General features: G+C 44.2%; 1 protein-coding gene across 5 annotated transcripts; it reads right to left on the reverse strand.

Annotated features, from left to right (window-relative positions):
- Positions 1 to 1,026: 1,026 nt before the first annotated feature.
- Positions 1,027 to 20,861, reverse strand: MTHFD2L (methylenetetrahydrofolate dehydrogenase (NADP+ dependent) 2 like). Of its 5 annotated transcripts, XM_083709777.1 has the most exons (10): positions 20,634 to 20,809; positions 18,572 to 18,624; positions 18,204 to 18,243; positions 14,195 to 14,379; positions 12,805 to 12,927; positions 9,747 to 9,899; positions 8,532 to 8,639; positions 7,773 to 7,865; positions 4,886 to 5,011; positions 1,027 to 2,023 (listed from the first exon to the last, which is right to left on the reverse strand). In XM_083709777.1, the coding sequence occupies exons 1-10, from the start codon at positions 20,792 to 20,794 to the stop codon at positions 1,911 to 1,913; spliced, it is 1,155 nt and encodes a 384-aa protein (XP_083565903.1). In that variant the 5' UTR covers positions 20,795 to 20,809; the 3' UTR covers positions 1,027 to 1,910. The 5 variants fall into 5 exon arrangements, 4 of the variants coding, with proteins under 4 accessions (XP_083565903.1, XP_083565901.1, XP_083565900.1 ...); XM_083709775.1 differs by lacking the exon at positions 18,204 to 18,243 and having other exon boundaries at positions 20,634 to 20,751; XR_014557488.1 differs by lacking the exons at positions 18,204 to 18,243; positions 18,572 to 18,624 and having other exon boundaries at positions 4,886 to 5,045; positions 20,634 to 20,861.
- Between the last annotated feature and the right edge of the window lie 4,904 nt (positions 20,862 to 25,765).

Consider the following 25,765-nt stretch of genomic DNA (forward strand, 5'->3'; position numbering starts at 1 on the left):
CTTACCGTACTGACCATTATTACATCTGTCTCTTCATTAATCACTATGCGGGTTGGAATTGCAATCCAGCATCATTTGTGGGGCCACAAATTAAGACGCTCCTGCCTCAGGTGGATGAGGAGAGTACCTGAAGGAGCGTCTCCACCCCCCATTGTTCTGCCTGGACACTGAGGTCCAGCTCTGAGGCCTTCTGGTGGTTCCCTCCTTGTGGGAAGTGAGGCTGCAGGGAACCAGGCAGAGGGCCTTCTCGGTGGTGGCACCTGCCCTGTGGAATGCCCTCCTGTCAGATGTCAAGGAGATAAACAACTCTCTGACTTTTGGAAGACATCTGAAGGCAACCCTTTTTAGGGAAGTTTTTAATGTTTGATGTTTTATTTAGTTTTTAATATTCTGTTGGGAGCTGCCCAGGGTGGCTGGGGAAACCCAGCCAGATGGGCAGGGTATAAATGATAAAATAATAATAATAATAATAATAATAATAATAATAATAATAATAACAACAACAACAACAACAACAACAACAACAACAACAACAACAACAACAACTGGAAGGTCAGGGAAGGGGAAGGTGAGAATTCTTTTCCAGTTAAGATGTTAATTCAAGCCACAAAAGATTCTTGGTCTATAAAGCTCTGCTCCACTATGATGTAGGCTTTCATACTGTAACTTATAAAATAGTCACTGCAATCTTCTGCCACATCTTGGTGTAGCCGAATCTGAATGGCAAGGCAAATATAGTTAAACTTTAATACTTAAATGTTCCCATCTTACATTTTTCAACATATGAAGCAATAAAAAGAGCACATTTCCCTCAATTAACTTACTGTGGATTTATGCATTCATTTGAAGAAAATCTGTCTTCGTTCAAGCACTCGCTTAAAACTATAGCAACAACTACTAAATGTGTTTTTATATTCAAGCCCCTCCTCCAGCTGGAATAAAGACCGACAGACACCTAGTTGGTCTTGCACCAACTTCTATAATGAGTCAATGAAAAAATAATAATCAGGTCCTTCATCCGTATGGTTTAGTTTCAGCAATCATGGGTATTGTTTTAATATTACAGTTCACTGGAATGGAAATACAATTCAGAAGGATTTTTTTAAAGTTGATGATCAATAATGTAGTCATTTTAAAAATATTTTGAATACTCCAATACGGAATCAAGTAATTTTACAGATGTTCTCCTGTCCCTTCTTGATGGAAATGATGCTTCTTCAATGAGAATGAAATTGGTCAGCTCACATCTATTAATCTAAATAGGAATGATACTGATACTGTGTTTTGGGACGCGAGGGCAATACTAGACATAGAAGCAGACTGCAATGAAGTGTATTAACTCCCTTTGGAATGACTTTTTCACCTCTGACTTGGGATTACAGTACTAAGCATGCTTTCAAAAATCACACACAATTCACTTTGTTTTTAGCGTTTTCATACATGTTCAGTTATCAATACCTGGCTTTTCAGAGATAAATTCCTGATTTATTTCTATCGAGCATCCTGGGTTCTGGGAGTCCCCCCCCCCCTTATGCATAATGTAGTTCAAAGTATGAGCCCTTTATTATCCTTGGCTAGAGTGTGGCATGCAGTTAAAGCTCAGGCCCAGATCTCCTTTTCTGTTGCAAAAGAGACTTGCATTGGCGAGGGGTGTTTTGCAAAAACCGCACACCTCAAACTTGGACCAGGTGCTTTGACTGGAATTACATAGAGAAATCACACACATCCAGACATGAAGAGAGTAGGTGCATATTCAGCAGCAGAAGTAATAAACATTTTTGTAAGTATGCAAAGAAACCCATTGTCCATATTCTGACTAAATTGAATAAATACAATTTAGAAATAAATATATTTGTAAGAAAAATAAATGTATATGTATCAATAAATAGAATGGCTTGAATTCATAGATCTTAATAAATAAGCTTCTTGGCCGCAATTAATGTATTCTTCAAAAGCATAGCAACTGTCATTGGTCCTACACCTCCTGGGACAGGCGTGATGAAAGCAGCTTTCTTCTTTACCTCTGGGAATGGGGGGAGTGATAGAAAATGCAAATAAAACTTAAGTTAATATGCTGGTCATCAAACAAAGCAACCCACAAACAACAGTGTGAGGAACAACATTTCTGTTTGCCGGTCAAATTATTAATACAGAGGCCAATAGGCAATACATTTCAAAATGGTTTTTTTTTTTTCCAATCCCAGGATTTTAGAGTCTGACAATCAAATTTATTATTTCATAAGCTTAATCGCAGTTGATATCTGCGAATCAACTCCGAAGATGGGTTGAAGTCTTCCTTTGTTACAGATTCATTATGAGGCCTTGGCCAAATCAGTCTCCACCCCCCCCCCAAATCTACCGTATTTTTTGCTCCATAAGACGCACCTGACCATAAGACGCACCTTGTTTTTAGAGGGGGAAAGCAAGGATAAAATATTGTGCACAGAGCATGTAAGCGGCTCTTGCTTTGCTTGCTTCTGTCCGTCCCTCCTCCCGCTTCGCTGTGAGGCCAGCAGAGCGAGAGCGATAGCTGCGCAGCGGTTCTTGCTCTGCTGGCTTCACGGAAATCAACGGATGGGAGCCATGGCTCCGGCTGCAGAGGCATGCCTCAGCTCACGACTGAAGCGGTAGCCGAGGGATCCCTCTGCCACCCAGTGCATTCGCTCCATAAGACGCGCAGGCATTTCCCCTTTCCTTTTAGGAGGAAAAAAGTGCGTCTTATGGAGCGAAAAATACGGTATACACTGAGAACAAGAATTTATTAGTGCTAAGTTGTTTACTCCCGTCCTAAAAGTAAAACCATGTTTATTTCAGAAGAAATTGGGGGATGCTCATAAATCTTGAAAGCATAACTTCTGTTCTCGGTGGGGGGTGGGGGGTACCTCACAACGAGGTGGGAAGAGCTAAAGGTTTGTTGTTTCTCAAGCAACTGTCATGTTTTCATTGAAATTTATGAGAACGCAAGAGACTGGAGCAGGTCTGAGCTCATAGTGTAAATTAGGCCTGTTCTGAAAAGTGTCAACGTGAGGCCATTTTAGAAGGGTCCATTCCAAATCAAGTTTGGGGAAGGTTGCCCACAAATACATCAAAGCATCTATTTTAGGTGGTGTGTTTTAATTCTCTAAATACAGCTAAACTTGGTGGAACAGTATCAACATTTTGCAATGCCTTCGGTACTTTCAATGTTTTTTCAGCTTCTAAAAGCAACAAAATCCATCCTTGACAAACTGGATCCTCAGCTTTGGAAGCCCTCATTCTTGGGGCTTTTTTAAAGTGGAAAAGTTCAGGCCAAATAGGATATATTAGCCCAGAATACTCATCTCCCTTTAGTTAGCAAGAGCCATGTAAGGAGAAAATACATAGTTCTTTGAACAAAGTATTTGCAACCTGGGACACATTTTACATTAGGTACAGTGGTGCCCCGCAAGACGAACGCCTCGCAAAACGGAAAACTCGCAAGACGAAAGAGTTTTCCGTTTTTGAGTCGTTCCGCAAGACGAATTTCCCTATGGGCTTGCTTCGCAAGAAGAAAGCCCATAGGGAAATCTCCGGGGACCTCTTTTAAATGCTGGCGGTGGGGAGCAAAGCCTTTCGCCCCCCTCCGGCCTTCAGAAGAGGTCCAGGAAGGCCGGCGGGGGCCGAAAGGCTTTGCTCCCCACCGCCAGCATTTTAAAAGCGGTCCGGGATAGCAGGGAATTGCGCTGCGCTTTCCCGCTATCCCGGACAGCTTTTAAAATGCTGGCCGTCAGGAGCAAAGACTTTCGCCCACCGCCGGCCTTCAGAAAGAGGTCCTGGACCTCTTCTGAAGGCCGGCGGGGGGCAAAAGTCTTTGCTCCCCCCCGCCTGCCTTCCCGGGATAGCGGAGAAGCGCAGCGCGTTTCTCCGCTATCCCGACGGCTTTTGAAGACCGGCGGGGGGCGAAAGTCTTTGCTCCCCCCCCGCCTGCCTTCCCGGGACAGCGGAGACTTCTCCGCTGTCCCGGGCGATCTTAAAATGCTGGCGGGCGGCAGCGAAGGCTTCACTGCCGCCCGCCAGCATTTTAAGATGGCTTTTAAAATGCTGGGGGTCGGCAGTGAAGCCTTCGCTGCCGCCCGCCAGCATTTTAAGATCGCCCGGGACAGCGGAGAAGTCTCCGCTGTCCCGGGGGCTTTTAAAATGCTGGCGGTCGGCAGCAAAGCCCTCCTGTCCCCGGAGCTTGCGGGGCGGGAGGTGGGGAGAAGGGCTTTTCTTCCCACCGCCAGCCTTCAGAACAGCCTTCTCAAGGCTGGCGGTGGGAAGAAAAGCCCTTGTCCCCCCCCCCAGCCTTCAGAAGAGGTTGGGGGACAGACTGTCCCTGGACCTGGTCTGAAGGCGGTTTCCATAGGAACGCATTGATTGATTTTCAATGCATTCCTATGGGAAACCGTGCTTCGCAAGACGAAAAACTCGCAAGAAGAAAAAACTTGCGGAACGAATTAATTTCGTCTTGCGAGGCACCACTGTACTGGGGTTTTTTTGTGTGTGTGAAATAACTATATTAGCAGAACCCTGTTGGTTAATGTTTAAATCATATGAATATATGCATACACACAACACTATTAAAATGCTTAACATAAAAGAAAATTACAAGAGAAAATGGAAGTACTGATAAGCCCCATGAGATGAATTTTCTCAAAAGTTACACAAGGAAATAGCTGGGTAAAGCACCCTTCAGATTCTCTAGGGTGTCCAATTCCCCTAAATATGTGGGTTAACTTTCAGTATGGCTCTTAATATTTCTCCTTTGGCCAAGGGAAAAATAATGTGTTATTTAAACTCCCTGCTTCAAGAGCAGTTGTAACTGGAACAGATTCCTACTCTCCCCCCCCCAAAAAAACACACACCCCACAACTGCCATTTTGCTTACCTTCAAAGTCCACATCCCCCACTAAGTTGGTCTTTCCTGTGAGAGGATCGTGGATATGGTTGATCCCGACATCGATCACTGCTGCCCCTTCTTTAACCATATCAGAAGTAATCAGCTTTGGGACACCTGAAACCACCAATCCAATTAGGATTCACAGATCCTGAGGGGTGGGGGGGAGAAATGTGAATACTTAAGCTTTTAAGCACTTTATATTTGATGAGGGATACTACTATCTCAGTCATTACGTCCATAGTTTCATCAGAGAAATTATAGATGGTATGGTTATGCGAGCCCAGGAAACGAGTAACTATACAGCCTTTAGAACATGGGTAGGCAAACTAAGGTCTGGGGGCCGGATCCGGCCCAATCACCTTCTAAATCCGGCCTGCGGACGGTCTGGGAATCAGCATGTTTTTACATGAGTAGAATGTGTCCTTTTATTTAAAATACATCTCTGGATTATTTGTGGGGCCTGCCTCGTGTTTTTACATGAGTAGAATGTGTGCTTTTATTTAAAATGCATCTCTGGGTTATTTGTGGGGTATAGGAATTTGGTCATTTCCCCCCCTTCAAAATATGGAGGTCTGAGGGACAGTGGACCGGCCCCCTGCTGAAAAAGTTTGCTGACCCCTGCTTTAGAAGACATCTGAAGGCAGCTTCGTATAGGGAGGTTTTTAAAATGTTTAATGCTTTATTATGTTTTTATATATGTTGGAAGCTGCCCAAAGTGGCTGAGGCAACTCAGTCAGGTGAGTGGGGTATAAATATAATAATAATAATAATAATAATAATAATAATAATAATAATAATAATAGGACATCATATTGTCATCAGAGGAATGTTGGGAGGGTATGTAGTGGTGTGTTTATAGCATTGTGCATGGCTGGAAACAAATATTTAGAAACCATAAGTCCCTTGAACCTTATAGACTAGCAGAATAGCAAAGAAGACTAGCACTGCCACTACAACCTTCAAGGGCAAGTTACGAAGAAGAATTACAGACCTCTGGAGGAAGGGCAAAGCAGTGACAATGTCAGAGGAGGGGGAAAATAATCCTCAGAAAATGTTGGTATTTGTAGAATTAAACAGGCCTATAATTATATTGGCGTACCAAGAATTCTGCAAATACTCAGGTGTAATTAGGCAATTAAGGCATTTCTAAGTTTGAGGTTGATTTTTTTCCACAGACATTTTGGGCTACCATGAGCTATCAGCTCCTCCTCACCCCCAAGGATTTCAAAATAAAACCTCTTGCTTATATAACTTAAACCTATTGCATAATAAATACAGCATTTTTACAATTCCAATACTGCAACTGTAAACCTGGCTGTAATTTGGATATAAGGACGGTAGAAGCCAGGACCAAAGTTTTCCATCTCCCTATTTATTAATTCTGTACTATTCTTGTAAATGCTAGACACTCTGACTGCAATTTTTTATTCCTAAAATGCCATTGTTCCCAAGCTCTTGCCAAATTCTAGGCAAGTTAAGTAAATGCTGGTCCGCTTTGCATAAATAGCTGCTAGTGAAAATGTGAACTCTTCAGTGCGAAAGTGAGCCTGCGCCATAGCTTGCCCCCATAAAATCCATATTGTGTGTAATTTTCACTTTATTGCGGCACAAGCATGAAACATGCTAAGTTTGTGGTCACAGAGACAACATAATAGTGACTTTCAGACCTACGACACACAGGCCCCACTTACAAAACATAATGCATTCCTTGGAAATTGTTAACTAGGCAAGGGTTTGCATATGAGTTGATGATTGCAACTGATTCCTATGGGAAATTCTCTAATGTGTTCCCTGTTGGAATTCCTGCTCTGTGATTGCAGTCATGGGATTGCTGTCTATCACATGACGGTGTATGTTTTGACTCCACAGAGTGGGAAGTGACGGAGACAAGATGTTTGTGTTACTGTGTTCTGTGAAGTGGGACTATTGTCCTTTGTTCTTTCTCTCTTTGATGTCTGATGCTAAAGAGAGAGGGAGCCATGTTGCAGTGCTCCGTGTGTATGTATATGTAAATAAAGTAAATAAAGCAGACGCGTAAATAAAGAGGGACACTGGTAGCGCTGTGGGTTGAACCACAGAGCCTAGGACTTGCTGATCAGAAGGTCGGCGGTTCGAATCCCCACGACGGGATGAGCTCCCGTTGCTCGGTCCCTGCTCCTGCCAACCTAGCAGTTCGAAAGCATGTCAAAGTTCAAGTAGATAAATAGGTACCGCTCTGGCGGGAAGGTAAACGGCGTTTCCGTGCACTGCTCTGGTTCACCAGAAGCGGCTTAGTCATGCTGGCCACATGACTCGGAAGCTGTATGCCGGCTCCCTTGGCCAATAAAGCGAGATGAGCGCCGCAACCCTAGAGTCGGCCACGACTGGACCCTTTACCTTTACCCTTTACCTTTAAAGTAGATTAGCCAAAATGCTGTGTTGCTGAGGTCTGTTACGCAAACTGCGAACACTCTGCGGATCCCTAAGTGTCCTGGTGTCTGTTGGCATCAGTTGCTGTGATGTTCGGGCTGAAGAAAGCTTTTGAATCTCCCAAACAAAAGACCAGGAGGGAGAGAACATGCCAGTCGGGCATGTGTCTCTGCCAGGGTCCTACTCGAGTGTAGGACGAGCTCCTGACATTCCCTACCACACCCTCACCCAAAAGCAAAAAGACCAAACAAACCCTTGGGAACACCTAGAAGAAATGCTCTCTTATTTGTTCAATCGCTCCCTGCTCCTTGCAGATATCTGAATCTGCCGTGTATATAGCAAGGTTTGGGTACTAATTCCTCATATTTGGACATGAGAATTTTTCCATAATGAACATTTGTAAAGCGGGATGTGTGTGTATATTTGAATTTTATTGTATTTTAAAACATTGACAGTGCTACATTACCTGCAGCAACTATTACAATATCAGCAAGCTGCGTATGGATCTTCAGCTGATCTTTGGGTGTATATCTGTGAGCAATTGTAACTGTAGCATCACCTGAAATACATATGTATTAGTCCCAATTACTGATCATTTACAAAACTGCAATGCAGTTGTGATTGAAATGATCATCCTAGTGTTAGCACAATGTTTACAGCATTTTCTTTAGTTTGCCATTATTTTGGAAGTACGGTATCAGGCCCTGTAAAATAAATTATATTTCTGGAAGCCTCAAAAGCAATAGAAATGTTTATCACACAAGGTTTTCATTCTAGAATGCACTTTTGGCACAATCCACTGGAAAATTATTCTGTGCAAGGCCCATTGAAATCAATGCAAGAGAACTTTGTAACGGTGGCCTTCTTTTTCCATACAGACATTAAAAAGAAACACTGACATCCGAAAATATCCTCATCTTACCTCAAACTCTAGAGTAGTCCAAATGATCACAGTTTGGAAGGTCAAAATTACTCAGTGCCAAATGTCCAGCAGATTCTGTTAAGAACAGCTGGCATTCATCATGCTATATGAGCAGGTAAGAGTATACAAGTAGCAAAATGGGTTATGTCCCTAACAGCTAAGGATCTAAAACATTATTTTGAAAATCAGACATTCTAAATCCTGTTATGCATTCAGATGCTTACGAACTATTTTTTCTTCCTTTGCACCTTCCCTTTTCTCTGTGCTGAGGGTTTCAACAAAACAGAATGTTATTCAACATACCTCCGGGCCTTTCATGTCCTCCGTCGGTATGCAAAAGCATTGAAATAGGCATTCCAACATTCTTTGATCTCCCAACGACAACGACGTTTCTTCCAAATGTTTGTATTCCTTTCAGAACGAGAAAAATAATATCGAAGAGAGTGACTCATTCCTATGGAATGAAAGGCTTTTGATCGTACAGATTTGAAATGTTAGATTATTATGAATTGTGATTAGTGGCTTTTCTTTACAAAACATAACCCAAAAGTTAGCTCCTGCAGCCAATCAGAAGCTGCGGAAGCCCCATCGGACGTTCAGGTTCCAAAGAATGTTCGCAAACTGGAACACTCACTTCCGGGTTTACAGCATTCGGGAGCCAAAACGTCCGAGTACCAAGAGAGAAAACTGTGGTTTCTCTGCACCTTGTACCAAGCAGCTTCTCCCCATTTGCCATATACAGTGGTACCTCGGGTTAAGTACTTAATTCGTTCTTGAGGTCTGTTCTTAACCTGAAACTGTTCTTAACCTGAAGCACCACTTTAGCTAATGGGGCCTCCTCCTGCTGCCGCCGTGCCACCGGAGCACAATTTCTGTTCTCATCCTGAAGCAAAGTTCTTAACCTGAAGCACTATTTTTGGGTTAGCAGAGTCTGTAACCTGAAGCGTATGTAACCTGAAGCATATGTACCGAGGTACCACTGTATTTAAAAAAAAAATTTTGGCACTCTCCATAAAACAAAAAGATGAGCTAAGCATATCCAATGCAACAAACCGTAGTGCAAATCCAAATTTTATAGCATGTCCTATTTCATTTAGGATTTAAGCACCATGGTAAAGGTAAAGGGACCCCTGACCATTAGGTCCAGTCGTGGCCGACTTTGGGGTTGCGGCGCTCATCTCACTTTATTGGCCAAGGGAGCTGGCGTACAGCCTCCGGGTCATGTGGCCAGCATGACTAAGCCACTTCTTAGCACAGAAACGCCGTTTACCTTCCTGCCGGAGTGGTACCTATTTATCTACTTGCACTTTGACATGCTTTCGAACTGCTAGGTTGGCAGGAGCAGGGACCGAGCAACAGGAGCTCATCCCATTGCGGGGATTCGAACCGCCGACCTTCTGATCGGCAAGTCCTAGGCTCTGTGGTTTAACCCACAGCGCCACCCGCGTCCTACTTAAGCACCATAGGATCATATAATTTGATACCCCATATTTCTCTGAAACACCTCATTTCTCTTACCTGTCCTTTTTATTATTTCCCAGACAGCAGCAGCAGTGGCAGGTATAACAGAAGGTTGGTCAAGACACAGTTGTCCTATATTGAAAATATGAAATCCATCCACATCCTTTTCAGGGGCAACAGTGTTACACACAGTTCTTTCATCAATGTGACCTGGAAAATACGATTTCATGTCCTTTTTGTTATTTGGAACTTGTCTGATGGGCTTTATGTTCAGCAGATACCAAACAGTGTTGAGCATGAGGATGTTTCTAGGATATATTTACCACTACAGTGGTACCTTGGTAGTCAAACGGCTTGGCTCCTGAACAAATTAGCTCCTGAACGCTGCAAACCTGGAAGGAACATCCGGTTTGTGAATGTTTTTGGAACCCGAATGTCCAACACAGCTTCCAATTGAATGCAGGAAGCTCCTGCAGCCAACTGGAAGCCGTGTCTTGGTTTTCGAATGGTTTCAGGAGTCGAACGGACTCCCAGAATGGATTAAGTTCGACAACCAAGTTTCCTTCTCTATTACACATTGTTATCCATCTTATTTAGTATTTAAAACGGAACTTGTTTATTCTAATAGAAAAAGAAGCATGAAATTAGGTTAAAGGTGTGTGAAAGAAAGTAATAGAAGTGGAAAGAAATTGCAATTGAGTAGATTGGAAGTCTAACACAAAGGTGGGGTGAGGGGTGGTGGATGGTGATGGGAAAAGGAATTATCTGTGGGGTTGAGTGTAGGTATGTTTGAACATTTTTAAAGATTGTATGAAATGTATGTTTGTATATTAGCAATATGTGTGTATTAATGCTGAATTATTTTAACAATAAAAACTTTTCTTAAAAAAAAAAAAAGTTCAACAACCAAGGTACCACTGTACTCCTAGATTTTTGATGTCCACAATCTGTCCTGTGGGTTTCTGGAGATCACCAGCACATATCCTTAGAATTACTGTCAACATGATCTGGACGGATGATCTCCTCTCACAGACCACCCACAAAAGCAAAACCTATCAGACTGTTTGTGCTGCCTTTAGAGGATGAAGAGGCTCTGGTGAATCTTCATGCAGAACTTCTGGTCAATAACCTGGACTGTGGCAATTTGGGCTTATACTTGGTTGAATGGGAGAACAATGAATGTTTTTTGGCTGTCCAAAAGGACTGCTGTGGTTTGGCCTGCCTTCTTATTTTTGGTTTCAAAATTCACCAAGCCAAAGAACTTGGCAATGGAAAAGGGGCACCCTTTTATTACAATTCTAGGTCCACAATCCAGTGACAAGAGCCATATGTGCATTCTGGCTATGATCTTGCAAATCATGAGTTTGGAGTTAAATCTAATCACTTCCAAGGACAAATTTGTCAACAGTGCAGCATACAAATAGTTTTTCCTCAAGACATCTTTTACTGCCTTTGGAGTAAGGTAAAGGTAAAGGGACCCCTGACTATTAGGTCCAGTCATGGCCGACTCTGGGGTTGCGGCGCTCATCTTGCTTTATTGGCCGAGGGAGCCAGTGTACAGCTTCCGGGTCATGTGGCCAGCATGACTAAGCCGCTTCTGGCGAACCAGAGCAGCGCACGGAAATGCCATTTACCTTTCCGCCAGAGCGGTACCTATTTATCTACTTGCACTTTGACGTGCTTTCAAACTGCTAGGTTGGCAGGAGCAGGGACTGAGCAACGGGAGCTCAGCCCGTCGCGGGGATTCGAACTGCCGACCTTCTGATTGGCAAGTCCTAGGCTCTGTGGTTTAACCCACAGCGCCACCCGCGTCCCAACCTTAATCAGGTTTAATTATGTCAGATACACAGGTCACACGTCGACTGCCCTTGCAAACATCAAGTTGGCAACTGATGCTCTGACCAATACTGCTGAGGCTTTAAAGCTTGTCTTTAGAGCTACCTCCATGGACATGTCACAAGAATTCATAGCTTTGCTTTTGCTCTCTGCAGTACATAGGAGCACAGCCTAACCTGCATTCACCACACAAGTTTTAAGTTTGTCTATGGTGCAAAGAGTCAACGAACAGTGCTGAGCCTGGTTCAGTTTATGTTACACTGCCACCATGTGGTCAATCTTTCATTCTCATTTATTTATGAAATGTATAATTTGAACCAAATAGTTCTAGGGTAGAAACTGCAAGCAGGTGAATAAAATCATCATCATCATCATCATCATCATCATCAATCTTTATTACGGTCCAGTGACCCAACAAATCGTTACAAAGCAATACACAATTCATACAGCCTACCTCCAGGTTAAACAAGCATTTTGTTCAGAATATAGGGATCATTGGTTCTTGTGACCACCGATAAAAACTTTGCAACTGTCCGGTCTTCCAATAGGAACCTGACATAGTGAGCCTCTGATTTTCCCGGGAAAGGTACCAGCAAGGGTAATATCAGTTCAGCCCTGGCTTGCTCATATTTTGCACAGTGCAACAAAATATGTTTTATGGAATCGATGTCTTGGGCACACGAGCAAAGTCTGTCCTGGTAGGGAACTCCTCTCAACCTGCCATCCAACACTGCAGAAGGAAAGACGTTTAGTCTGGCTTTGGTGAAAAGCCTTCGATAATTTGGTACTGACAGGTTTTTAATGTAAGATGTTAACTTAAAGACATGCCCATATTGTACTCCTACTGCCAACGGACTACAGACTGTGTGTGATCGAGATTGCAAGTCACTGTGTGCATTATCCCATAATCTTTGCTTTAACGTCTTTAGGGCGCCTTCATAACCCAGGTAATACAGTTGGGGGGGGGTGACAGGGTGGATGTGAGGGTGATCTGGGTGCGACATCTGTCACCCCATTGATCGCCAGGGTTGATTTGGCTGAATAAAATCAGCATTCTAGCCTACAAGCACATTAATAAAAAGTGGTATTGAAAATATGGCCCCCACTGTATGTTGGAAAAATAATTACCAATACGGTCACGGTACTGAATAGTTTGGTTATTTATAAACCCTTTCTCTCATTGCAAGGTTTATATCAAATTAAGTGCACTTGATTTTTCTCATTTACCGGTATTCCTCAAAACCACCCGACTTTGTGACATTGTATAAAATAGCATTACCTGGCAGAGGTAACTGGACTAATATACCACTGACTCTTGGATCCTTGTTTAATCTGCCAGTCAGATTTAAAAGTTCTTCCTGAGAAATATCTTTGGGCCTCAGTATTATTTCACTACAAATGCCTAAAGTAAAAAGAGGAGGCAAACAATATCATCAGCAAAACATTAGTTCCGTTTAGTCACATGCAACAAAATTCAGATTGTGCAATTCTATCTATTGGTAGCATTTTTAATTAGAATACTAAAATAAATTCACACTCAGTATTTAATGGTTTATTTATTTTTTAAATATATTTTTCCTTACAGTGGGTGAGGAACCCACAGCCATGGGGGATGCTACAAGCCTTCTCTAGCTCTCAAGATCACTCTTCTGTAATGTATCTGTGTGTGTGTGTGTGTGTGTGTGAGAGAGAGAGAGAGAGAGAGAGAGAGAGAGAGAGAGAGAGATGCAGTAGCCTGGGAAAAAGAACCTTGCAATGAGCCTCAGGGTGGGGATCCTGGATGGGAAAAGAGAGGGGAGGGCTAGGGGGAACACAAATAAGAAATATTTGAGGGCGGGGGGTTTGCCCGATTTTGTCCTCGCTCAGGGAGCCATATTACCAAAGTCTGGCCCTGGAGGAGGAGCCTTCTGCAAGTCATCAGCTCCAAAATTTGTTAATTTCCGTATTTTTCGCTGTATGGGATGCAGTTTTTCCCTTCTAAAAAGGGAAGTATGGAGCGAATGCAGGCCGCGCGGCTAAGCCCAAAGCCAGAACAGTGCTCCGTCTCACTGTTCTAGCTTGGGGATGGCAGTGCAAAGCCTCCGCAGGGCAATAGGGTGCCTTCACCTCGCTACCCTGTGGAGGCTTCACAGGCTGTCCCCGAAGCCATATCCCTCTTGCTGGCTGTTCTGGCTTCCGGGGTTCAGAATTTTTTTCTTCTTGTTTCCTCCCCCCCCCAAACTAGGTGTGTCTTATCGTCTGGTGCATCCTATAGGGCGAAAAATACGGTAATGGGGAACAGTGGGGAGCCAAAATGGAGACATGGGAGTGGGGGTAGGAAGGGGAGTAGAGAGACTGACAGAGCTCCCAGCAGGTGTCAAGGCAATAAACAACGATTTTACTTTTAAAAGGCAACTGGAGGCGGCCCTGTTAGGGAAGTTTTTAATGTCTGATGCTGTATTGTTTTTAATATTCAGTTGGAAGCTGCCCAGAGTGGCTGGGGAAACCAGCCAGATGGGCGGGGTATAAATAAATAAATTATTATTATTATTATTATTATTAATGCCACAAATTCTGCCCTCTGCCAGCATGGAGATTACCTCCCGGGGAATGCAGCCTCTGAAAGGAAACACGCATTGTGTCCAGAAAGTTGCCATTGTTCGGAAAACTGTTTGAAGAAAAAGGCATACCTACGGCTGCCGCTGCTTTTACTTTATTTCTCACATACGTGTGACTGGCTGGGTTGTCTCCTACTAAAACAACGGTGAGATGAGGCCTCTTGTTCCCAAGGGCAAGCCAGGAGTCTACATCCTTTCGTATCTCCTCGCAGACCTGGGCAGCCAGCTTTTTCCCTGAGATAATAGTTGCTTCGGTACTATAAAATACAAAGGATAAAAATGAATCGTTAAAAGGCTAAAGTTTTACCGCTCAGCAAATATGTCGCCCTAAAGTGCGCATTAATAAATGTTGCCATTATAGCACTTTAACCTGCATATAAATGGCATGAGCACAATATGGCTACCGCAGCTAGGACAGGGATCACCAACCTGTTTGGATCAGTGGACAGGTTTGGGAATTTGAGAAAGTGCTATGTAAAGGTAAAGGGACCCCTGATCATTAGGTCCAGTCGTGGCCGACTCTGGGGTTGCAGCACACATCTTGCTTTATTGGCCGAGGGAGCCGGCGTACAGCTTCCGGGTCATGTGGCCAGCATGACTAAACCACTTCTGGCGAACCAGAGCAGTGCACGGAAACGCCGTTTACCTTCCCGTCGGAGCGGTACCTATTTATCTATTTGCACTTTGATGTGCTTTCAAACTGCTAGATTGGCAGGAGCAGGGATCGAGCAACGGGAGCTCACCCCGTCGCGGGGATTTGAACCGCCAACCTTCTGGTTGGCAAGTCCTAGGCTCTGTGGTTTAATCCACAGCGCCACCCGCGTCCCTAAAGTGCTGTGTAGGGCATAACAAAACACATGAGAGCTGTTACGGGGGTGCAGCACAAACACAACATGGCTGCCATATTGAAACAGAGGGAAAGACAGACATTTGCCTGCATCTCCTTCCAGTCAGTCACAGTGAATCAATCCACAAATTCTGCAGCAAAGCACACGACACCGATAGCGACAGACAAACCCCAGGAAGGAAACACACAGCTCATAATACAGAATGTGGAACAAAGCTGTATCACTCTGACCTCAAGCCAGGAGAGTTTCAGTATCCCAGAGGGAGTTTGATGATACAAACCCTTATGCAACAGCGTGGCATCCTGTTCCAATATGACTGATCAAAAAGGCATATAGCCAAAGCTGATGCTCTCAAAAATCCTTACGAAAATCCTCACCTCAGAAACTTTGAACATTAACATCCAACCTAAAATTGCACTCTGTTCCTCCAACTAGGGGTGCAAACCTTCCCTCCTTCTCCAGAGCTAATCCTCCAGAGCTAATCAAGGAAGAAGGGATCTCATGCCTTATTGTATTACCATCCTCCCCCCCCCCCCCACCTTGCAATGCATGGAAACTCCACTGGCTGAACAACCCTTCCTTCCTCGATAGCCAATAACAGCGTCTCCCATACAGGTAGTGCTGGATTTACATATAAGCTAAACAAGCTATAGCTTAGGGCCCCACTCTCTTGGGAGCCCCCAAAAAACTTAAAGGGAAAAAAACCCACATACAGCAACAGTGTTTTGTGTTGTGTAGGCTCCTATGATGTAAGTAATGGGCCCTGCCTGCTGGCCTGCTCCCTAAAATATGCCCTTTCTCTTTACATTTCTAACACAGTTTAGAACTTGTTTTGTACATTTTAGCAATTTTACTTGGTGTTAAATACCAAGGATACATCATTTTCATATAATTTTATTTCAACGAACAGCACACAGTTATTTCCTCTTTCCATAACTTTTCCCAGGATGAAAGTTGGCTATTATATGCAAAGTCTCTATCATCACTGCCTTGATTTTTGCAGCTTTCTTGAGGCATGATATATGCCTTGAGAACCCAACAGCCACTTCCATAAATAGTTCAGGATACTGGTAGGGGGAATGTTTGAGAGAAAGTTATTTAATTATGGTAAACTGGAAAAAGTATATGGCATAAGAAAGCTAAAAACGCACACAGAAGGGTTGTTTAAATCATTTGTTATCACAGCTTTCGCCCTTAAGAGAAAAAGACAAAGACAAGGCCTTTTCCCTCCAACAAAATGACTTCCCAAAATTTCAGTTACAGATAGGTAGCCGTGTTGGTCTGCCATAGTCAAAACAAATAAAAAATTCCTTCCAGTAGCACCTTAAAGACCAACTAAGTTAGTTCTTGGTATGAGCTTTCATGTGCATGCACACTTCTTCAGATACACTGAAACAGAAGTTTCCAGACCCTTCTATATAGTGAGAAGGTGGGGAGGGGTATTACTCAGAAGGGTGGTGGGAATGGGTGATTGGCAGATAGCTGTGATGAGCCTGTTGACGACTCTTAACGACTGCAATAGGTCTTACAGGAAAAAGCAAGGGGTGAGAAGGTGAAAAATGGCTTTGTCATGTATAATGAGATAAGAATCCAAGGTCTTTGTTCAGACCAGGTGTCTCCATGGTTTTAACAGGTGTCTCCATGGTTTTAAGTTTGGTGATAAGTTGCAATTCAGCAGCTTCTCTTTCCAGTCTATTTCTGAAATTCCTTTGTAGTAAAACAGCTACTTTGAGATCTTGTATAGAATGTCCTGGGAGATTGAAGTGTTCTCCTACTGGTTTCTCTGTCTTGTGATTCCTGATGTCCGATTTATGTCCGTTTATTCTTTGGCGTAAGGTCTGGCCTGTTTGTCCAATATAGAGAGCTGAAGGACACTGTTGGCATTTGATGGCATACACAATGTTAGACGATGAGCAATTCAATAGTCCCGAGATGGTATGTGTGATGTCGTTGGGGCCAGTAATGGTGTTGTCCGGGTGTATGTGGCAGCAAAGTTGGCATCTGGGTTTATTGCAGGCTCTGGTGCCAGTGTCCGTGTTAGGTCTGGTTGTAGTATTATTGTGGGTTAGGAGTTGTTTAAGATTGGGTGGCTGTCTGTAGGCAATGAAAGGTCTTCCTTCCAGAGCTTGAGAAAGAGAACTGTCATTGTCCAGGAGAGGTTGTAGATCTCTGATGATGCGTTGTACTGTTTTAACTTGGGAGCTGTATGTGATGACTAGAGGTGTTCTGTTATTTTCTTTTTGGGGTCTGTCTTGCAGCAAGTTCTCTCTGGGTATCAGTCTGGCTCTGTTGATCTGTTGTCTAACTTCATCTGCTGGGTATTTTAGTTCTAAAAAGGTTTGCTGTAGATCTCTTAGGTGAGAATCTCTGTCTGTAGAATTGGAACAGATGTGACTGTAACGTAGTGCCTGGCTATATACAATGGACTGTTTGGTATGTTTGGGATGGTAGTTATTTGTTTTACTACAAAGGAATTTCAGAAATAGACTGGAAAGAGAAGCTGCTGAATTGCAACTTATCACCAAACTTAAAACCATGGAGACACCTGTTAAAACCATGGAGACACCTGGTCTGAACAAAGACCTTGGATTCTTATCTCATTATACATGACAAAGCCATTTTTCACCTTCTCACCCCTTGCTTTTTCCTGTAAGACCTATTGCAGTCGTTAAGAGTTGTCAACAGGCTCATCACAGCTATCTGCCAATCACCCATTCCCACCACCCTTCTGAGTAATACCCCTCCCCACCTTCTCACTATATAGAAGGGTCTGGAAACTTCTGTTTCAGTGTATCTGAAGAAGTGTGCATGCACACGAAAGCTCATACCAAGAACTAACTTAGTTGGTCTTTAAGGTGCTACTGGAAGGAATTTTTTTTTTTGTTTTCCCAAAATTTGTGAGGAAGTTTAAAAATAAATAATCTTGTCTTCTTAGCATTGGTTCCTGGGCTCAAGGACAAACTCTTCATGTGGCTTCCCAAATTTGCCACCTTCCACATTCAAAGAGAAAGCTAGTCGGAATCAAAATTAAAACTTCTGAGAAAGAATACAAAATATCCCAAAAAGATGTAAATTACCAGGAACCAAAATTCACAGCCAACAAAAAGCCACACATTCCAGTCCTCCACACAGACAGCAGCTCAAAGTAACAGATCCTATAACTTTTCGTTGTCATTTTCTGTTGTTCTTTTCCTGCTTATTTTAATTTTATTTGATTTATCTTCTTTTAAAACCTTTTTAGGATGTACGAGGCAGAAGGTTGGTAAAAAATATCTAAAATAAATAAAATGTGCACATTAGTGAGTTCTCACTGCTATTGAAGCATCTCGTCAGCAAATAGGCGTTTGTCCAATAGCCGTCGCTCCTTAACCCTTCTCTTAATCACATAACCAATCAGGTAAGCTCTGCCCCGCATAGTCAATCACATAACCAATCAGGTAAGATCCGCCCCACATAACCAATTGCATAATCAATCAGGTAAGCTCTGCTCCGCATAATCAATCACATAACCAATCAGGTAAGCTCCGCCCCACATAGTCAATCGCATAACCCTCCCTCCTCTCTAACCTCTTGATATTCTTTCTAGAAATGCTACACATACCCATGTTGCTTGTGCATGTGGTCATCCTCATTTTCCTTGAAGGGTCAGTGGTCCTTTAAAGCAAGAAGAGGGATGGAGTTATGCATACAGCCAATATACAGTGTCACACCACTGTCCATATCAGAATTCAGGTGGAGAACTAGGCAGGCTGCATGCATGGCTTACACTCTTCTTGCCTTAAAAGAGTTACCGACAATCAAGTCAATACTGTTCCATGAGAAAACCTCACGGAAAGGAACTGCATCACCTGAAAGTGATGTTTCTTCAAGATGCCTCCCTCATGCTTCAAATTAATTAAAATGCACAGTAAATGCATCATGTGCAACACATGTATCGCTCAGGGAATTGCTGCTCCTATAGCATCTAGTGCAGGCTTCCTCAACCTCGGCCCTCCAGATGTTCTGAGACTGCAATTCCCATCATCCCTGACCTCTGGTCCTGCTAGCTAGGGATCATGGGAGTTGTAGGCCAAAAACATCTGGAGGGCTGAGGTCGAGGAAGCCTGATCTAGTGGCTTTCCGAAAACAAGCTGGGAGTGCATTCAATGGTCCTTTACACATGAACCAGCCCACTTCACCTAGTTTGCCTCTCCCCAGTCACACACAGGAAAATCAAACCCAAATCCCAAACTAAGGGTGACATCTGAACCAGGGATTATGGCTTGGGTTAAATCAGGGTGCAAATTTACGATTGAAATCATGATTTAAAAAATATTTAATAATAGAAATTACACACACACATCCGCAACACAAGAATCTTTTGCCCAACGTGGGATGTCAACTTGAATAAAATATTGGGGAGGCCGAAGTAAGCTCTGCCCCACATAATCAATCACACCAATCAAGTAAGCTCCGCCCCACATTACCAATCACATAACCAATCAGGTAATCTCTGCTCCGCATAATCAGGCACACAACCAATCAGGTAAGCTCTGCCACACATAACCAATCAAATAACCAATCAGGTAAGCTCCGCCCCACATAACCAATCTCATAACCAATCAGGTAAGCTCTCCCCCACATAACCAATCAGGTAAGCTCTGCTCCGAATAATCAATTGCATAATCAATCAGGTAAGCTCTGCTCCGAATAACCAATCACATAATCAATCAGGTAAGCTCCGCCCCCATAACCAATTGCATAATCAATCAGGTAAGCTCTGCCCCCATAACCAATTGCATAATCAATCAGGTAAGCTCCGCTCTGCATAATCAATCACATAACCAATCAGGTAATCTCTGCCCCACATAATCAATCACATAACCAATCAGGTAAGCTCCGCCCCCATAACCAATCGCATAATCAATCAGGTAAGCTCTGCTCTGCATAATCAATCACATAACCAATCAGGTAAGCTCTGCTCCGAATAATCAATCGCATAATCAATCAGGTAAGCTCCGCTCTGCGTAATCAATCACATAACCAATCAGGTAAGCTCTGCTCCGAATAATCAATTGCATAATCAATCAGGTAAGCTCTGCTCTGAATAATCAATCGCATAATCAATCAGGTAAGCTCTGCTCCGAATAACCAATCGCATAATCAATCAGGTAATCTCTGCTCCCCATAATCAGTCACATAACCAATCAGGTAAGCTCCACCTCACATAATCAACCACACAACACGGCATGTGCACGCCATTTGAGTGGCAAAACCCATCTACTTTTTTGGGGGGGGGGCTGGCTCCCTGAAATATTTTATTGAGGGGGCAATGAAGGGACCTCACCCCCCATGAGTTGCCCTCCCAGCTCGAACCCTGAGAGGAAGACCCGCGGCCGAGCCATCTGGGCAGCAGCTGCGGGCAGCTTCCAAGGAGGCGAGCCCACCTGAGGCGGACCACCAAAGAGCGCCCTGGGAGGCGACCTGCGGGAAGGGAGCCTCGTCCCCCCTACGAATCCTGCCGCCTGAGGCCGCCGCCTCCCCTTGCCTCAGGGGTGGGCCGGCCCTGACCCCAATATCCCCACTTAAAGACTTGGGGGGGGGGTGCTCGGATCTCCCCGCCCCACCGACGACGGCCCCCTCGGCCCCCGCCTCCCATGATGCCCTTCTCTTCCCCTCAGCACCTGACGACGCCGCTGCTGAGGGAGCTGCTGCTGCTGCTGAGGCGTTTGCCGGTCGACGGCAGCCGCGGGGAGCCTCCGCGCCGCCTTCTCCGCAGCAGCAGCAGCACGAGGCGGCGGCAAACGGGGGCGCAGGTCGACGCCGTCGCCGTCGCCGCCGCCATATCCGGAGGTCGTGGACGTCGCCGGCCTCTCGCGCCGCTCCGGGTCGCCGGCCGGCTTCGGGGCGGCTCCGCCTCTGGCTCCTCCCTGCGCCCGCCCAAAGGCAGGCCTCGCCGCCGCCGCCGAGGGAGGGACAGGGGCGCTGGGCAGCAGGCCGAGCGGGGTGGCTCAGAGGGAGGAAGGAAAGGGGGACCGGCTTCCTGCGTGTCAGGGGGGGGGGATCTGATCTGTCTCTCTATTTTTTTTTCTCTCTCTCTCTCTTTCTGTACCTCTCTTTATTTCTGTATCTCAACCTCTCTACCTCTCTCTCTCTCTCTCTCTCTCTACCTCTCTCTACCTCTCCATTTCTTTCTTTCTTTCTTTCTTTCTTTCTTTCTTTCTTTCTTTCTTTCTTTCTCTCTCTCTCTCTCTCTCTCTCTCTCTTTCTCTCTGCCTCTATCTCTATCTCTGTGTATCTATCAACAGTGCCAGATTTATAAAGGTAAAGGGACCCCTGACCATTAGGTCCAGTCGTGGCCAACTCTGGGGTTGCGGCACTCATCTCGCTTTACTGGCCGAGGGAGCCAGCGTACAGCTTCCGGGTCATGTGGCCAGCATGACTAAGCCACTTCTGGCGAAACCAGAGCAGTGCACAGAAACTCCGTTTACCTTCCCGCCGGAGTGGTACCTATGTATCTTTTTTTTTTTTTAGAAAATTTTATTAAAGTTTCACATATAATAAAGCAACAATAAAAACATAACAAACCCAACAAATACCAACATAGAAAACATAAACAAAACAAAAACGAAGCATAAATTCATTCCCTTATTTTCTACAACCTTACTTCCCCAACTTCCTCATACCTTCCCTTTCTGTATTCTAATTTCTAATCTAGGTTCAGCAAATCCTTTCCTTTAATCTTGTTTAGATCTTTACTTTTCCTTTTCATACCCATTACAGCTAGTAACCACATAGTATCTAAACCAACATCGTTTCAACATTCATTAATTTTACAATGTTTCTTAAGATAGTCCTTAAATTTCTTCCAATCTTCTTTCGCCGTCTCTCTTCCCTGGTCTCGGATTCTTTCGGTCATTTCTGCCAGTCCCATATAGTCTATTACCTTCATCTGCCGGTACCTATGTATCTACTTGCGCTTTGACATGCTTTCGAACTGCTAGGTTGGCAGGAGCAGGGACCGAGCAACAGGAGCTCACCCCGTCGTGGGGATTCGAACCGCCGACCTTTTGATCGGCAAGTCCAAGGCTCGGTGGTTTAACCCACAGCGCCACCCTAGTGCCAGATTGACATATAAGCTAAACACGCTACAGTGGACGCTCGGGTTGCGAACCGTGATCCGTGCGGGATGCACGTTCGCAACCCGCAGTGTTTGCAACCCACAGTGGCATGTATGCTCACGCACGGATTTGGCCCTTCTGCGCATGCACAAAGCGTGATCTAGTGCTTCTGCGCATGTGTGACCACCGAAACCCGGAAGTAACCCATTCCGGTACTTCCAGGTTTTGGTGGTCCGTAACCCGAAAAAAATGGTTTTGGGGTGAGTGGATCAGTTGTCACTTTCTGCTGCTCTCCTTTCAATGCCCACTACTTCCTCAATGCTTTCATTTTTTTTGTTTTTGTTTTCAGCTGTGCTTGTTACTATGCCCTGTGTGCTCCTGAACAGATGAACATTCTCCACTGGCTTTTGATCCCTGAGATTTGAGATCTACCTATCTTTTCCTCAGATTTTCACAAAATCAGAAAACCGAACAAGCAAATTTACAGTTGCCTAAATGTGTGCTTTTGCACACTTCTTGGGAGGGGAATTCCTTTTAGAAAACAAACAAGCCGAGGTGCATATAAGAGAATCAACAAATTAGAAGGCATAGACAATCGAAAAAGGGAATGCCTTCTGAAGTTGCTCCTCATATGCAAATTCAGATTCCTGTGGGTGCAGACTACACCAGTCCAATTCAAATGGGGAGAAAGTGGGTTGACATATAAGTAGTGCCCAGATGTATGCAAGCCCTGTGAGTGGTGCACAGATGTTCAAAATGTGGCTGCATATGCCCCTTGGACATGGACTGTAAAGAAAGAAGTGAAGTATTTTTTAAAAGGCAGTTCTTTGGCTACCTCCTAAGAGTGTGAATAAGCCTCAGCCTCCCCCTGCCTTCTCAGAACTGAGCAATCTGAGGGATAAGTACACACTGATCCACACATTATTCCAGGAGCATCCCTTTTTATATACATTTTTATTGGGATTTTAACATATCATTTTCAACAATCATTTAACATAACTTCTTATCTTATACATTATTTTAGACTTCCGTCAACCACGTCCAATGATTTCCCATTCTTTATCACTTATTCTGCATTTCTTAATTTTTCTATTGCTCTTAATTATCATTAACTAATTGTGGTGGTTTTGTCATTTAGTCGCGTCCAACTCTTCGTGACCAGAGCACCATGGACCAGAGCACGCTGGGCACTCCTGTCTTCCACTGCCTCCCGCAGTTTGGTCATCCTCATGCTGGTAGCTTTGAGAACACTGTCCAACCATCTCGTCCTCTGTCATCCCCTTCTCCTTGTGCCCTCAATCTTTCCCAACATCAGGGTCTTTTCCAGGGAGTCTTCTCTTCTCATGAGGTGGCCAAAGTATTGGAGCCTCAGCTTCACGATCTGTCCTTCCAGTGAGCACTCAGGGCTGATTTCCTTCAGAATGGAGAGGTTTGATCTACTTGCAGTCCATGGGACTCTCAAGAGTCTCCTCCAGCACCATAATTCAAAAGCATCCATTCTTCGGCGACCAGCCTTTTTTATGGTCCAGCTCTCACTTCCATACATCACTACTGGGAAAACCATAGCTTTAACTATACGGAATTCTCTTCATAGTCTTTCTTGCAATATTTCAAATAGTCCTCCTTACAGAACTTCTTGCAGTCCTACTAGCGTAATCTGTTCATTACAATTGCTTTTCAAATAGTTCATATATTTACTCCAATCTTCTAAGAATCTCTGGTCCCGCAGGTTTCAAATCCTTCCTGTTAATTTTTCTAATTCTGCATAGTCCATCCAGGAGCATCCCTATGCAAAATCTGACATGCCATAGAACCACCACCAAGGAGGTAGTGGTGGTAGATAATTTTTTCTTCCCGCACTACGGCTGCTTAAGCAAAATTGTGTCTGGCAGAGCTTTTCTGGTGGATTTCTAACTAGCTAGTAAAAATGATTCACCAAAAGACAAGTCGTCTACATCCTGTTGGAACAATATCACACAATTCTTTGCAGATAAAATCACCCAGCTTTGTTCCAACTTGTATGCCACAGTTCAGCTTACCATAATTATTTGGATAATCACTATGGCACTGTTTATCTCAAGGATGCCGACAACTCACTTGGCATTGCGAAGGGTACCACATGTAGCTTGTTCTCCAGTCCATCATGTGAAAGTCACTTTGAGTGGCAGGGGTTTGGTCCAAATAATAAATATCTCCTTGAATAAGGAAGGAGTCTCATCTCATTATGGAGGTGATGGCAATCATGCAATGACATCGGGGAAGCATTGCAAAACAGCTGATATGCATGCAAGGACATTGAGGCACCCCAAGTCTGAGTCATGCAATCCTTTTGAATGCCCAGAGACTGCTAGGGTATCAAATGGTTGTGGAGATCAGGAGTTAAAAACTTAGCTGGAGCAGAGCATAAGGGAAGTATTTGTTTCCTCTGGCAGACCAAAATCCTACACCTATAAAGCGTCAGGAGTGAGCTAGCAGTAAATCACTCCATGCATGTCGGAGTTAACTCTTCATTAGCAAAAACACAATCTGTACAGGAGTGTCAGGCCTAATGGGCACAGCAACCCATCTCCTGTAGGTCTTGCCCCCATGAAGCAGGTAAAGGACTAAAGGTCCCTTCCTCCCCCCAGCTGCCTAATTACCCTCTCCAGGGTTCCCCCTTCCCAAGCAATTGGAAACTGGGTCTGCACATCACTAATCTCTCCTCCAACTTCTTCATTCTCTTCTGGTTCTGGGAGACAAGGTGGGAAGGGAGCTTGTCACAGCAGGAGGGAGAGACACCAGCCTGACTCATCTCTGCCTCTTGGCCTCTCCTCCCATTCTGATTCTGATTCTGGACTGCCGTCTGCCACAGACTCTCCCTGCTCACTAAACCCTGTTACCTCTTCAGTTTCCGACACCACTCTCCTCCCTCTGACCACTCATCATAGTTCCACCATCAGGGGCTCTGAGCCTTCTTCCTTTGGTGGTTCCCCAGCTGGTTCCTCCCCCCATTCTTCTGCCTCCAACCCATCTGTTAGGTACTGAAGTTCTCACCCTGGGCCAGCAGGGGGATACTGTAGATAGTTTTCACTCAGGTCCGCATATGCAAATAAGGAATTGAAAGTGATGTTCAGTGATTGGATAGTTACAGAAAGTTGTTACTGTTGCTTTGTAGTTGAACTCTATATAAGCAGGTTGGCTGAACCCTTCAGTTCAGTTCTGTTCTGGCCTGTGAATAAACAAGAGCTGTCTGAAGAATCGCTGTGTCGTCTAATATGTTCACCCACAACTTAACACCATCCATGACATAACCACTGAGGCTTTAAGAAATAAAAGATGATCTCTGCGCATGCATAAAATAATGGACTTGGTTCCAGCCTTGATCATTTTAAGTGACAGAACAAGTCTCTCAATATCTGCAGCCAGCAAAGCCTTAGCTTACTGCACAATATTTTCAGGAGATTTTTGGAGAAGGAACAGGTGGATTCAAGTCTCAGAGACCATAACCCGAATACAAATCTAAACTCAGTCTGCAGCATCTCTAGTTAAAAGGTCCTTAAGTGGCAATGCTATAAAAGACCCTCACTCAGTTTGAGACCCTGAGGAGTCGCAGCTCAAGTAAATGGATCACTATACAGGAATTTATTAAGTTCAGTGATACATGTTCAACACTCAGAGAGAATTGACAACTAGCTTGATACCGTATATCAATGAAA

Source organism: Podarcis gaigeae, assembly GCF_964106915.1.
Source record: "Podarcis gaigeae genome assembly, chromosome: 13".
Taxonomy (NCBI): domain Eukaryota; kingdom Metazoa; phylum Chordata; class Lepidosauria; order Squamata; family Lacertidae; genus Podarcis; species Podarcis gaigeae.

Bases quoted from the DNA above. Each gene is read 5' to 3' on its own strand.
- MTHFD2L (XM_083709777.1), bottom strand. From the start codon at position 20,794: ATGGCGGCGGCGACGGCGACGGCGTCGACCTGCGCCCCCGTTTGCCGC. The intron at 9,900-12,804 runs GTAATGCTATTT...CGTATTTTCCAG, and splicing joins AGTCCAGTTACCTCTGCCAG to GTCACATTGATGAAAGAACT. The intron at 7,866-8,531 runs GTATGTTGAATA...TATGTATTTCAG, and splicing joins AGGACATGAAAGGCCCGGAG to GTGATGCTACAGTTACAATT.